The sequence below is a fragment of the Vidua macroura genome, chromosome Z (genome assembly GCF_024509145.1).
Source record: "Vidua macroura isolate BioBank_ID:100142 chromosome Z, ASM2450914v1, whole genome shotgun sequence".
In the NCBI taxonomy this organism is placed as follows: domain Eukaryota; kingdom Metazoa; phylum Chordata; class Aves; order Passeriformes; family Viduidae; genus Vidua; species Vidua macroura.
Genome location: NC_071611.1, coordinates 19061311 through 19073790, shown reverse-complemented (window position 1 = coordinate 19073790; position 12480 = coordinate 19061311). Strand labels below are relative to the sequence as shown.

General features: G+C 36.9%; 1 protein-coding gene across 8 annotated transcripts in view; it reads right to left on the bottom strand.

Annotated features, from left to right (window-relative positions):
- The window catches only part of NFIB (nuclear factor I B), a 190539-nt gene that overhangs the window by 28940 nt on the left and 149119 nt on the right, over positions 1 to 12480 (bottom strand). For 3 of the 8 annotated variants that reach the window (XM_054002430.1, XM_054002433.1, XM_054002435.1), the window contains one exon: positions 7907 to 7995. The exons of 4 other annotated variants lie outside the window; for them this stretch is intronic. In XM_054002430.1, coding sequence (XP_053858405.1) covers positions 7907 to 7995 — 89 coding nt within the window. Of the gene's footprint in view, positions 1 to 7906; positions 7996 to 12480 lie in introns of those variants that run through there. One more of the 8 variants, XM_054002436.1, reaches the window with a different exon arrangement.

Here is a 12480-nt window from a genome sequence, read left to right as displayed (position 1 = left end):
ACCCATGTTAATACTGTGTATATCCCACTGGAGTTTCAAAGCCCCTTGACTCAAAGCCCATGCCAAGCCTTCTGCCAGAGATGATGGTGCAGGCAGCAGAACACCTGTGGGACCAAGACAGTCACACACTGTCTGCCTGCAGGGCTGGAACAACCACCCCTTCCCCACCTTTGGAGGTGGCTGAAGTCCTGGTCTAAACACACACACTGGCCAGAGTCTGACTGCACTGGCACCTGGGAAGAACAGCCCATTCCCTCTGTTTGCTGGCATTTCCTAAGCCATTATTTTCAAGGCTTGATCAGTTTTGTTTGTAGTTTAGAAAATAAAGTTATCATACTACAAGTGGATGTAACTCTATCTTGGCCCACCCCAGTCCAGGTACCAGCATCAGGGGCTTACTGCAGACAAAGATAGAAAACTGAATGAAAGCTATTGAGGAAAAGAGCCCTAGTCACAGCACAGAGCTCCAAGAACAGTTGTGACAAAACTGAGAATAACCAAACACAGGCTTTGCTAAGCTACATGGATGTGGCTGTCTATCCAATATTCCCATGACCTCCCTTTACATTTATGGCAAATTTAGTTGGACTTTCAGCTACCCTATGAGCCATACTCTGCTTTGTAGCTCTCCAGCACTTCCCCCATTATGAAGCCAACCAAGGCCAACTGCCCAACTGCCCAGAAGAGCAAAGTCCCCATTAGCCTTCTCCAGCCTACTCAGAAAGGACCTCTCTGTGTATTGCAGAGCTTAGCTTCTGCCATGGAAACCATCCTCAGGTTTTTGTTTTGTTTTGTTTTGTTTGTTTGTTTTTTAGAACATCCTAGCAGGAATGACAGTTACTTCTGGCTGCAAAGTAAACTCCATCTAGGTGCCCAGATGAGCAGGAAATGGGGGAACACCTTTCCCTTCACCATACCATCCAGCCGTTGGTGTGAATCCCAGGTAAAATTCAGCACTTGGTTTCACAAAACCAGACGCAATACTCTGCCTTTGTCCACTAAGTGCCTCAACCAGGGAAGCCAAAATTCTTTCCATTGCCCAGAACACAGTCAAGATGGTTGTCCTTACAGAAGTTAATAGGATGCCTACATGGCTTCTCCTTCAGATAAAAAATCTTTGTATTTTATGAGTGGAATAAAGCAGGTCTATCCCACACTCTAGCTTACTACTCCTGAGGAAATATGTTATCCATCTGCTGACAGAAGTTATAATATAAATGCCTTTCCACTGAAACATGAAGTGAGAGCTAAAAAAAAAACTGATCAAGGCTAAGTTTTGAAGAAAATTACATGAGAAGCACCATGAGAGTCTGTTGTGAGATTCAGATCCATTATTGTTGCAGGACAACCTTCCTGAAGCATCACACTTTTAGGTAATTTCACTAATGCTAGCAGTTTTCTCTTCACCATAGCTAGACTACCAAATATGTTATACAGTCAACAGTTCCCTCTCTATACACAGGAAGTATAATGTATTTATCTGTTTAAATCCAATAAAGCAGCAAAGGAAAATTCTGCAAGCATCTGACAGGGTTAACATTCTCCATTACACTTTCCATTACAGTTTCCAGATGTTAATTCAATCAAGATTTCTGCGATCTCCTCTTAAAGATAATAATTGCTGTTTCAAGAACCTCTGATTAAAATATTACTGGAATGGACCACAAGTAGTGCTTGTATGTATATACACTCCACTTCGGAGGTTATAATAACTTAAAGAGCATAATAATGTCAAACAATTAACTAAACACAATAAAAAATCAATCTAATCTCACCTGAATAAATGTGGAGGTCTTTCATATTCTTATTTTCCACCAGTTACTACCTCCTTTCTTTTACAGTTTCGGAAGTCTGTATTTTACTATTCCGAAAGTACATCCAAAGCAGTATTTCCTTCTTGCAGCTTTACTATCATGTACATGAACTCACTAGCTTACAGAAGGTAGAGCAGAGCCTGAAAAGTCAGTCTTTAGATGGAAAAGGTAGAAATACCTTTCAATCAATGTTGAGTGAAGTAACAGTATTAAACCACCAAGCAAGTAACTTCTATCTCTCTAGTTAAGTGCTTGCCCACACAAATACAGGGAGTTTTACCATTTAAAATTACTTGGATCATAAGAACTTTGGAAATGCAGTTTTGCTACCCTCAGTGTCCTGGCTAAATTTCCACTTCTGCTTTTCTGCCAAAAGAATAACCACCCTTCCAATATCTAGTTAATGGGGTACTTCTGCTACCATCTGAACTGGCATCCATTGGTAAACAGCTGCCATATTTCACCTTCAAGTTGAGCATTTGTTTCAAGAGATGTATGAAGTGTATCTCAGGTAAGTTTAGGATGATTTTTGCAGCTTAGCAGGCACATATCACCAATCAAGCAGAGAGATGAGTTAAAGACCTACTAATTTATGCCCACAGGAGGGAAAAGGAAAATCTCCAATAAGAATACTATTTATTCTATTCCCTGCAGACTTCTTTATGTGGCAGTGTAACACAAAAAGGTAAACAAAGATGGGGAAGAGGCTATAGAACCCATTACTAACAAAAAATACCACAGCAGAGGGAGTGCCCAGAGAAATCATCCATGTCCATGCTGTGCTTTGGACCATTCATGTATGAGAATTTGGTGCAGGAACAGAGTTAACAGAAAATTTCAAACATGCACTTGCACAGAGGAGGCTCTGACCAAGTCAAGCCAAACCATGGAGAACTTGTGCTTGGCTACCAGAGTCCACTGGGGTGCCCATGAAAAACTGACTCTCAACTTTACACACCTCCACTACCTTTTTCTTTTCCCAGTATTACTATTTTCATTTCAAACCATTAGAATTTTTACCTTAGCACTTAAAAAAAAATATAACTACAAGTTTATCAAATTAATATGACTAAATAATAATACAGGCGATCTAACTGTACCAAACAAGCAAACAAATTAAACCCCAAACAAATCAGTTTTACTGATTTAAAAGAAATAATTGGAGGTAAGATGATAAGGAAGTAGAAAGCTGGAGTAACGAAGGGGTTAAAGATACAGTTTACACTTGAGAGTTTTCTATAATATGCTGCTCCTTCCCTAGCAGCTGCCAAAAATCATCTGACAGGAAACATAAGATTAAGTTTGTCCCACCTAAATGAACAAAGAGAACTCAGAACAGGCAACCAGTTTACTGCAGAGCAAGAACTTTTCTAATTCTACTGGAATCTGCAGTGCTGCTCAGAAATTATTACTGAAGTTGTTATCTTTATTTTAACATCTTGCTTCTAGATCAACTCATTCATTTTGGTCACACAGCAGTTCTTGTTGCTTCTCCCATAAAGTTTAATTTAAAGTTCCAAACATAATCATGTGGAAAATGGACATTATTGATTGCTATGGTCCATTGTTCCCCCATTCTAAGTCCCTGAAGTTCAAGTTCAGTCTGGAATTACATCATGTCTGGTTTCTCCTGGTTACCAGACGGCTTGAGACGTGACCACAGCTACAGAAAAAACAAACAGCCTTCTTCACGCTTCGGCTCCCCTATCGATTCAAACATAAACTTTTTTTCTTTCTCTCAAGTATGCTTCAAGTATGGAAAACATGGTTAATTTAGAGATTAAGTTCCAAATTAGATTATCTAATGGCATCTTAATGGATTGCTGACCCATTTCCTGTGGGATGGCAGCATGCAATTCTGGCTTGAATACAACTAATTTCTTAGGAAGTGTTCAGAAGATGTTTGCCTGGATGGGGAGGAAACAATGTTCTGCACATCATTCTGCATGACAGAGTTATGCAAAACTATTAGAATTAGTAATTTAAATTGATAAAGATATGAAATCATTAGATTTTCTCTCTGTGAATATTTTTGCACTCAGGAAACTTCAGTCTTTTTGTTCTTAAATTGTAATGAAATGGTACTACTTTTATTCCAAACCATTGTTAGGGAGAGGAATGAGGGAGGGACACAGGTCACAGTGTGTTACCTATTTCTCTAACAGGTGTCTGTGTTTGCCAAAATGTGCTTCCACAGACATGCTGCTGGCTGTGTAATTTTAGCTATATGTTTTCTCAATACCAAACATGTACAAGATATTGTGCAACAAAAGCAATATGCACCCATTCTCAATTCCCTTCTGATAAATCAGATTATCCCATTTGACTGCCTTATCAGCACTGTTAGCATAAACACATAGTGGTGTGGGGAGGATGGGGAATGGGAGGGGGAGGATGATGCTTGAAATGCTGAATACCCCACAGCTACAGCTGAGAAAGAAATTCAGCACTCTGAGAACAGTGCTTCCCTCAGTATCTCCACGAATGAGCCAGCTGTTGTACTACGCTGATGTGTCAAGATAACAGAATGAAAGCATGAAATTCTAGCCTAGTCCATTTGCCTGGATAGGGTAAATGTAATGTTAAACAGTTAATGCAGAATGATTGTTAAAAGAACTAACATTTGTCAATAGCTGAATTGATATGTACACTTTGGCAATGAAAAGTTGCTAACAGTCTGTGGAAGACTTACAAATACTCCACATGATCTAGGAGAGACCCATCATGCCAGCTTTTATGAGTATTTATATTGGAAATACCATCAGTGGTGTAATGAGCGGCTCAGATTTAGGACCAAACCCATGCTATTGGCCTCACACACACACACAATTTTTGTCACTCTCACTTGTTTCTTGAGTTTACTTTCTGCATACACTCTTGCCCTCAGGTAGTGACTGAGACTGTATTTTTCTAAATGAACCTTACAGATTTTCACAGCTTTCCCTCGCCTGCTGTCTCTAGGAAAACAGAATTATCAAAAAAATAAGAACTTGGGGTTTTTTAGTGGTTTTGAGTATCTTCTTCTCATATACACCAAAAAAATTACCTAAATGATCATAAAAGCACTGGAGAGCTTGTTTCTACTGATGTGTTTAAATGGTGTTCAAATTTCAGCAAACACAAAAAATTACATTTATAAGTAAATATAAAAAGTCGTATAATGACAAAATATGTTATAAGTAAGCAATGAAAAAATCAAACCAATCCAAACAAAAGCTGTAGATGGTTTGGTAGGAGGAGCAAAATAAAAATTACTACTTCTAAATATTTCACCAAGTAACTGGGATGGGGTTTTTTTCCATTTTATTTTGGGTTTTTCAGGATGCTTACTGAATGTTTAATATAAGTAATTCCTTTAAAGATACTAGAATGTTTAACTCAGCTACACAGAGTATTAATCTATTTTTGTTATCATTTTTCACTGCAAGTCTTCTGGTTTTGTAGAAAATTGTGTAACAGTGATCTAAGTTTTTGTGGCTTGTTGGTCCTTTTTTGTTTAGTATTATTCATATTCTCTTTTTTTCTGCAAAGTTCAGTCTTTGCATACTGACCACTACTGTCTTATACCTGAATTGTTAAATGCCAACAGATACATAATTTTCTAAGGAAATGAGGCAAAACAAAAATATTTTCAAATCTCTGCACTGTACCTACCATGAGGTGAGACAGACAATTATTAAGACAAAGACACACAGAAATAACAGAAGGTTTTTGTCATTCACTTTCCCCAAACTTTCAAGGTGTGGTTCACCAACAATGCTTGATGACAAAGCTTTCAACCTGACCATATCTGCTACCTGGTATCTGTAGAGACAGGGCAGCTAACATTGAGGGACTGCCAACTTTTTCACATGCCTGAGGTCAATAACCCTTCTGAAAAACCAGTATACTTAACCACAAAAGCCTGATGTAAAAGGTGAGGTTGAGTACAATCAAACTGAGCTCTGCAGATTTAAGGAAATCACATAATCAAGCATTTACCAAACCATTTGGAGTTGCAGAAACTTTTTTGAATTGGGATATATTTCTTTGCCCACATGTGACAATTACTTTTGCAATAAATTCTTGGTTTTTAATATTAGTTTTAGTGTTAGAAAGGCTCACTGTTCCTTAGCCTGTGCAGATACAATTTCTCTTCTTAGGTCCTCATTTCTGTGGGATTTGAAGAATGTCATACTTAAAAACCCAACAACTATCTGCTTAGGCAGAACTGTTTGTTTCCTTGTCCTTCAAGGCTGTGCATAATCCAAGAGCAAGTGGCATAGCCTAGGCCTCTAATGAAATACCCATGGTAGAATTTGTACCCAAGCTCTTCTGGCAGTGCTTGTGTTTATTGGTAGGGCCACAGTGGCAGGCAGCAATCTGGGAGCGGTCTGCAAAGCAGTGTGGTCTATAACATGAATGGATCGTGAAGCAGGCTTTCGTTCACCACCAAAGTTTTCTTGATCATCACACAGAAATGTTTTCCCCCACTTTTCCTTTCTTTTCACAATTTATGCCCAAGGTGTTGTATGATGGTACTGAAAAACGGAATTCATCAAACACTAGGACAGTGCTTCTATCAGTGTAACTGGCATTGCTCTAAGGGGGACTTAAGTGACAACTGATTAAAACCATGTGAGAAGGTACCTAGATAGGTTGTTGTGATGTAATTTTCTAATGCCTGTCAATGCCCTGAAAAATGTCACTTTGTAGTGGGAGAATAAATCATACCCTCTGTGCTATAAAAGCTCCATTTGGATTCACTCCTGGCAGTATATTGAAAACTCTGGCAATTACTGCATGATGGGGATTTGTAATGTGAATCACAGCACTTGAGGAGATGAGGCAAATCCATTAGCTAATTTTCCATTGTACTCTCTAATATATAAGGAAAGAAATGACAAGGCCTTATTTTACCACCACAATTCTTCCAGATATCCAGATATAAAACATTGTTTCATAAAAATTTTTAAAAAACCAAAAAAAACCCAACCCCCCCAAAAAAAAAACCAAAAAACAAACAAACAAAAAAAAAAACCCAGAAGAAATTAAACTTCAGATTTGTAAACAGCATCAATTTTCAAATTCAGTAATTTCCCTTCCAAGTTGATACTCAAAAGTCCCAAAACTTCTAGTAATCCATAGTACCATCAGTACAATGCATCAAAAGGCATTTTGTATATAGTACGTATAAATTACACTCACACACATACTTACACTAACTATTCAGAAGCACATATATTTTCATGTACACAGAAATTTATATAAAATATTTTAAATTATTTCATGAGTGAGTGGCTAATACTTCATCTGATAGGCTCCCAGCCTACAAGCTTTACATGGACAACCCTCATTAAGTGTTAAGTGCTGCAGATAATTCTGTACATGAAAAAGATGCAAACTGAAGTATCAAAATTATGTTGATTAGTTTATATGCCTATTTAGATAACCATATATCTTCTGCTCTTACCATAATCCACTTTATACCAAGAGATGTAAAAGCTAATAAATTAATAATATATCAAGGTTTAATGGAGTTTATTATTTGGTTTATTTGGTGGGGGGGAGGAAAGGGTGGGCTCATAGAAAAAGAAACTCTTTTTTTGTAAATCATTCCTAATTTTTCTGTTATCTAGTTGAAAAATAAGATGGTTTATATCTTACCTTCAGGTATATGTTAGTGACTTATAACTACACCAGCCAATTGTAAGAAATGTCTCTATGAATAATATAGTTATTCTTTACCCAAAACCAACCACCACCTCAGCCATTTATTATTATTCTTATCTATACCTCTAACAGCACCATTTTCTTTCTGTTAACCAATCAGGTCCCAAAAATATAAGAGCAAATGACATTTTTAAAGCCTAAGATCAGTATTTCCTTCAACTCTCAAACCCTTTGCATAGGACAGCATGTTATTTCATTAAGGGATCGTCTAAAGTCAACTTACATGAAAGATAACCTGAATGCATTTAGGAGAAATGTTACACACATATTTTGACCATAATGCTGTCACATATACCTCTGGAGGCCCACTAAAAAAGATATAGTTGCTCTATGCAACTTTTTTAGAGGCAGTGTAGGGGTGGAAATAATTAAAATGTTACCTTTGCCAAGTAATTCCCAATGTATCCTCACTGGCACTGGGGTATAAATGCCTGCCGTTTTGATTCATGGTCCAGTCACAAATTCTCAGCTGTCAATTGAAACCTAGCAGTCAGATATGGATTGAGCATACTACAGTTTTTAGTATTTAAATGAATACATGCAAACTAGTACTGTACATGGCAAAAGTCTTACTTTCTCAATAAGTAACTTTAAAAAACAAAACAAAGAAAAATAACTTATTTTGAGAAATAAATGCCTATAAACTTGTTTAATATAATGCCACTTTAATATGATCCTCTATTAATAAAGCATAAAAGCTACTAGTGTGTAGCACATAACAATTAGCCGTTATTAGATTACAAACTGAGCTGGAATAAAAGGAAATATTAATAACCAATAGTGCGATACTTTAAGAAAGGAAATAATTATGCTGGCTTTTTAAGCATTGCTCTATATAACGTGTATTTAGTAAGGTAAAATATAATCAATATCTTTTAGCATGCTTTTTGGTAAATATAGAAGACATGCAATTTATAGAAAGTTTGCCAAAATTAAACTAATTGTATGTTGTTACCTTGCTATTTAAGAAGAGAAAAGATATTTTGTAACTGAAGTTTATTAATCTAGTGTTACTGAAAGTAGTATTACTTAGCAAGAGGTGATAAAATAATCTAATCATGTTCAGACTCAGAAAAGTAGAATCTAAAATACTGCATTTTAATATAATTAAAAATGTACTAAATATTAGCTGAAACAAATTCTTCCCAGATCCTCAAATCATCAGTTCTGCCTTCACAGATTGTTCAAGCAACCCTCAGCAGCTCTGCTTATTTAACATCTGCCCAATAGTGTTAGCAGATTTATTGAAAATGTATGCTGCTTATTTTTAAGCTAAAGAAAGTGAGCTTATCTGGTTTCTGAAGAAAATATACATTTTATCCTCTGTATAGTCATGTTTATATAAATTGCTGTACTATTATATACGATTAGACACTCTGAGGAAAATGTTCCTGAGTTTAATTGCATTCAATGCATTTTAGTTTTCTCTATCCATTTTCACATTCTTGAGATAGCACAAGCTACAGCAAACAAACTACAATAAACTGTTTTCACAGGAGCACAATTTATTGCAGTCTTTTCCTGAAAAATACAAATGCTAAGGACAAGACAATATTGCAAACCTGACCCTGTCTGGCTGGTAGACTAATAAGCTTCCTGCTGTTAAGGTCTGAGAAATGGAAATGTTAGTCTTTGATGTTTTCATAGGGATTGTTTCTTGTTTGTTATCTAAAGAACTCCAAGGGACCTTCTAAAGGCCATTAAAAGCATGACTAAACCACATGAAATTAACCAGAAAAGGAAACATGCAGTTAAAAAGTTTGCTAAAGGTAACTGTGAATAATATATTAAACATGTTTAAAGAAATGGGTAAGTAAACATTTGATTTAGTCACTACAGAAAACAGGATCCTGAACTTGATTTTAATAATGAAAACATAAAAAAATATGTCAGCCTAGTTACTCAATGTACAATAGACATATTTCTGCTGTTATCCTTAAGGATATCATCTTCACTACAAATTTTAGAGCTTCTTAACTTAGCTGTAAAAACTCACTTGCATCTGAAACAAAAGACTGAAAGGTTAAACCCTCCCACCCATCCCCCTTTTTTACTTCTTCACAAAATATAAAATCTATGAATAAACACCCTTTGGCTGATTAGAACAATTAAAATATACTAAAATCACAAACTTAGCATTATCAAATTATTATATTCACTTAGGTCTAACTCAAAAATCTGGCAAGCACTTGGCTTGTTATATAGAACCTAATTGCATTTGCCATTTGGGGAAAACAGTAAGAGACTGATATATTGCATTTTAGTAAATTAGCTTCTGCATTATATCATTGTATTCTTCCCACAGTCTGTATGAAAGCCTGCCACACATACAGTTTTTGTGTTAAATTTATCATTAAGAAAGCACCATGAAATTTTTGAAACATATTTCATAAATGTTAGTAATGGCATGCTGCTTATTATATACAGTCACATGTACCTCCATTCACATACTGCCAAATACTGAGAAGATAATAATGCAACATGTGCATTTTATACCTAATCTGTAGGCATGCATGTACATGCATATTTATATGAAGGTTCATGCTCCATGAGACTCACAGTTAGTACTGTAGTGCTATTCACTGCACCAATTTTGCCATACTTGCAGTACTGACCACACCGTGGAGAGGTGCAGGTTTGCATGACAGCTGGCTCTGTGACAAGCCCAGGGCTGTATTAATTGTACTGAAATACACCTTCTCAATGTAAAAAACTGTTGCTCCACATTCCTCAGTAGGCTCACATAGCTGCCCAATTGTCTTTAGAAATTGATCTGCCTGGAATTTTTATTTTTTTAAAATCTCCCTCACAGTCTTCCTCTCTCAAATCACTCCTGTTGAAAGACCTCTGCATGTCTAAGACATAGAAATATCACTTCCAAAGTCTGCATCTGCATCCTTCGCATGTGTTGAGTGGCTTCTGGGTAAAAATACTGTAGAATTTAATAGAACTCTGTACGCCTGGGCTCCTTTTAATGGAAGAAGTCTGTTCACAGCAGCAGTGGGAGGCTGCCCTGGGAAGACATCCACATAGCCCAGAGGGAAAGCTTGGGTGCACAGACCTGACATGAGTACCAAGCTTTGGAAGGACATAAGGCACTTCACTACAGCATTTCAAGTGCTATATGTCATCTGGAGTAATTCTGAAAGCTTTCTGTCTAGTTATTCTCCTCAGTAACCTAGGTACCTCTAAAATCATGCCACAGTGTTAGCTGGAGAGGAGAAGGCACAGTCACTGTTACCCACTATAAGCCATCCTAAAAGTGTTTCTCTGCAGGATATGTGAAGAGGAGAGGCAGGAAGCTACTTGAGAAAACTTACATTCCTCAGTAGAGAGACATAAGAAAGTCCCCAGGATATATCTAATAACTACTGAAAATATTACTAATTTTCTCAAATGTATGTTATGAATGAAAAATAAATGACCTGACTTGACATATGACATGGTGAAAAGTCTTCTCTAGAAGGCTGTTGAACAGATGTGACCTTCAGTCCACAGTTCTGTGGATTTTTAGCCACAGAAACCTCACTCCCATACCATCTTCCATCCTCAAAATTTTATCAATGATTTTCTTATTTATCTCTCATTTAACCACAAGAGAAAGAGGATGAGTTTACATTATGAAGTGGAAAAGAATTCTCAGCCTTGCAGGAGATGAGGAATCCTCACAGATAGCCCAGGCATTTTCCTAGTCCTGGATCCTAGGCTCTGCCGTTATGCCTTTGATACATCCCCTCTGCTGCAGTCATGAAGCAGCAGAGGGCACAAAGCCCACTGCATGTGTTTCTCCTGGGAGGCAGTGCAACTCCCTCATTCACCTCAGACATTTTACAGGAAGGGAACACAAGCTTGAAAGTGGACACAGGAGACAAGAAAAGCAGTAGACCAAGTGTTTCTGTTCTGTAAAATGCCAGGAAATTGTGTTTTGCACTTTCCAGAGCTGTGAGACATACTGATGTGAAGTTCTACCCAAGTGCTGAATTTTACTATAGCTGTCTTCACAGTTTAAACAGCACCTTGCAAGCACAACCATCCTGCAGTGTTTTAAGTATGCAAATCATACATACATTAAAAACCCACAGCCCAACAGCTCAATCTTTAATCATAGTATGAATGATTTTTAGGCGTTAGTATTTAAGCAGATTTTGTAGTCTTGTATCCAAAGAACAGCTAAGACTAACATTCATTTCAAGTTTCTGCAATAGCTAGTGCAAGAAAGATTGTATTTTGGAAAGTGTAATAGGAGATTGCTGTAGTTTCTGTTAGTTGAGAAAAGCCCATAAAACATGACATTTGCATATTGTCATTGTTCTGACTGAAACTTCCTTTAAATGTGTTTCCTTTCCAGCAAGCTTATGTGAAAGGTGACCTCTTAGCCATTTACATACCTCCATGGCAGTCATGTGACCCAGTTTTACGTCAAACTGTCAATTATGATAAGAGACACAATAAGAACAGGCTAAGTGTTGATAACCTGTTTCCTGACTTTACTGACAAGTTCTCTTTAGGAGTCCGCCTGTGTTCTTCTTTCAGCCTGCTGCTGAATGCAAAAGTAACATCCACTCAAAACATTTTGTAAACAAATACTCTGTGCTCAGTGGACATTTAAGTTCATGATTTCCATGATTAATAGTATGAAGAGAACTACATTTTGAACTATGAAGCTCAGTAACTAAAGGATGCATCTGGTAAGAAGAAATTTCTCCTGAAGAGACAGGGAAGGCATTTGTAGGAAATAGAAAGCTATCTGCAGTTTTCTGATCATTTTTGAGACCTCATTACTATGTATATTGTAAAGGTCTCACTCATAATTGTAAAATCTGTGTGAAAATCATGAATGCAACATACCATACACAGAAAGTGCAAGCTTTAGTGAAAACCATGACACTGAGTTTATCAGTGCCAAAACTGGAAGAGTTCATTAACTCCTCAGCAATTGGGTCAGCATTAGTTA